Below are 2,683 nucleotides of genomic sequence, written 5' to 3'. Positions count from 1 at the left end.
AGGACCCCAGCGGCTCCACCATGGACTTGGTGCCAAGCTGCGTTTTCCTCCTGATCATTTCTCAAGGTCGTTCTCAGGAGTGGGGAGCGCTGAGACCTGTGCCTGTGCCTGTTGGTGCTTCCATGTGATTCTCAGTCCACCTTGTGTCTCTGTGTTTGCAGGTGTCCAGTGTGAGGTGCAGTTGGTGGAGTCTGTGGGAGGCCTGGTGCAGCCTGGGGGGTCTCTGAGACTCTCCTGTGCAGCCTCTAGATTCACCTTCAGCGACTATGGCATGAACTGGGTCCGCCAGGCTCCAGGGAAGGGGCTGGAGTGGGTTGCAAGCATTAGTGGTGATAGTAGTAACACATACTACACCGAGTCTGTGAAGGGCCGCTTCACCATCTCCAGAGACAATGCCAAGAACACGGTGTATCTGCAAATGAGCAGCCTGAGAGCCGAGGACACAGCCGTGTATTACTGTGTGAGATACACAGTGAGAGGAAGTCAGTGTGAGCCCAGACACAAACCTCCCTGAGGAGACAGCAGGGCTGGGCTGCAGGGAGAGTCCAGGACATCAGGGGGCGCTCAGGACCAGCAAACCCAGGTCCCAGCTCAGAGGCTGTCCCTGGAGGGTTGTGCAGGCTTCCTATTGGGGTCAATGATTTCTTCCCTCCTAGTGTCCCAAGGGCAGTTCCTGCTTCCTTCTTTGTGTCTTGAATTAGATTCTCTGCAGGAAACAAGCAGGAAGTGGCTGTGTGTCAGATCTGGTCGACTTCTCATATGTGCCCTTCCTGTCACCATGTCCCTGATGGTTGCTCTCTGGGTTGACAAGGAAAACATTGTAGGGATTCCCGTCCCCTCACTGAGAGCGAATCCCTCCACCCTCCATGCAGTGCTGAGTGGGGAATACGGAGTCCAGGCCCAAAACTTCACCCGGAATGATCAACCCCTCTCTCTGCCCCAGGAGGAGCCCTTTGGGGCAGTTAGCCGATTGCCTCTCACTGACATGGCTACACATGGAGGTTTAGTGTCTGAACCTTGTGGGCACTGCCCCTTAGTGAGCCTGGCAGGTGGACCCAGCTCCCAGGGTGTCCCGGGACACAGGCCGGAAGGATACCCAGTGACTGGCCCTGTCAGAGCCCTGCTGGGCCCTATTCCCCGTGGGTCTCAGAACCTGGTCCCTGGGGATGGGTCCTAACACCAGTCCCACTTCTCCTGGAGAATCCACCTGCATCCTGAGAACCTGCTGAAGGGAGACATGGTTCCACCCACCTCTGCTGTGGCTCCAGCTCCGCAGACATCACCCCACCCTCACCCTCTGCCCTCTGCCGCCCACACTCTCACCCCATGGGGCCTGCACAGGACATTCTGAGTGGATGTGTCCGCCCTCTCCTTCCTGCCCTGGTAGGTTTTGCCTTAAATGCAGTCCCATGCCATCCCTTCATGCCCATCTCCTGTGCCAGGCCCTCCCTGAGACACCAGGGTTACGGCTACTGAGCCATCCTGATAAACCCACGTGCAGTGCCCATGTGGGATGTCAGGTCCTGGGAACCCCACCTGTGTCAGGTGGAGACACAGCTGAGCACTGAGCTCAGAGCACCTCCAACAGCTCACACCTGGGCTGAGGGAACCTCCAAGGGTGCTGTGAGCTGCAGAGCACTGTGGTGGAGAAATCCATGGCAACTGGGGTCAGAGGGCAGTCAGTGAAGGGCTGGGGCCTGTTCACCTATGGACGTTGCCAACGTCCTGCTTACCAGAGCCCAGTTACAGAGGGAGTTCCGTGAATCCTGAAAGTGCAGGAACAGCCAAGCTATCATGTCTCACAGATTGATTGTCGACCTACGAACCAGAGGTCAAGGTTCAATTCCCAGTCAGGGCACATGTCAGGGATGCGGGAAACATCCCCAGTGTGGGGCATGCAGGGGGCAGCCAACCAATAATTCTCTCTCATCTTTGATGTTTCTGTCTCTCTCTACCTTCCTCACTGAAATCAATTATATTTTTTAAAAATAAATAAATACATAAAAATGTTGCAGATTTGATTCACAGTAGAGTCATATATGGGAGGCAACTGATCAATATTTCTCTCTCACATTAATGTTTCTCTCCTTCTATCTCTCTACTTTACTTTCCCTCTAAAAATGAATGAATATATCCTTGGGTGAGGATAAAGAAAACAATATTTACATCTATACCTTTATGTACATCTACAAATACATCTACATCTTTATCTATAAATTAATGAAAATAGTCTTAGGTGAGGATAAAGAAAAGAAGATCTATCTATGTCTATCTCCATATCTATATCTATATCTATATCTATATCTATATCTATATCTATGTCTAGGTCTAAATCCTCTAAAACAATAATAGCAAATATACTAATTGGACTGGATGTCCTTCTGGACATCCTTCCTGATGCAGCCACAGAGGTAGTGGAGCCGAGCTACTTTCACAAATTTCCTGCATCCGGCCTGTAGTATATCTATAGCCATGGGAGCAGAGGCTGGGATTTTATCCCTAAGGAGTCACTGATTGTGCCCACATCCTACTTCCTGACCACCTTCTGCAGACAAGCCCCTGGTGTGGAAGGAGAGGTCCCTGGGAACCATGACCAGGACCCCAAGGAGGGCCTGGTTCTCTGAGGGCACAGTCAGCACCTCCTTCCAGGAGAAGCCCCAGAGACCAGGACCTCCCTCACCTC

At 52.2% G+C, this 2,683-nt stretch overlaps 1 gene segment (V, D, J or C); it reads left to right on the top strand.

Annotated features, from left to right (window-relative positions):
• Positions 1-161: 161 nt before the first annotated feature.
• On the top strand, positions 162-2,624 carry LOC102240323 (the record flags this gene model as incomplete). The annotated part of the segment is given in 2 exon segments: positions 162-460; positions 2,460-2,624. Coding segments are annotated over 2 exon segments (464 nt in total), but the record flags the coding sequence as incomplete, so codon positions are not given.
• Between the last annotated feature and the right edge of the window lie 59 nt (positions 2,625-2,683).

The sequence above is a fragment of the Myotis brandtii genome, unplaced genomic scaffold (genome assembly GCF_000412655.1).
Source record: "Myotis brandtii unplaced genomic scaffold, ASM41265v1 scaffold2511, whole genome shotgun sequence".
NCBI lineage: Eukaryota > Metazoa > Chordata > Mammalia > Chiroptera > Vespertilionidae > Myotis > Myotis brandtii.
This window is presented reverse-complemented; position numbering and strand designations above follow the sequence as displayed.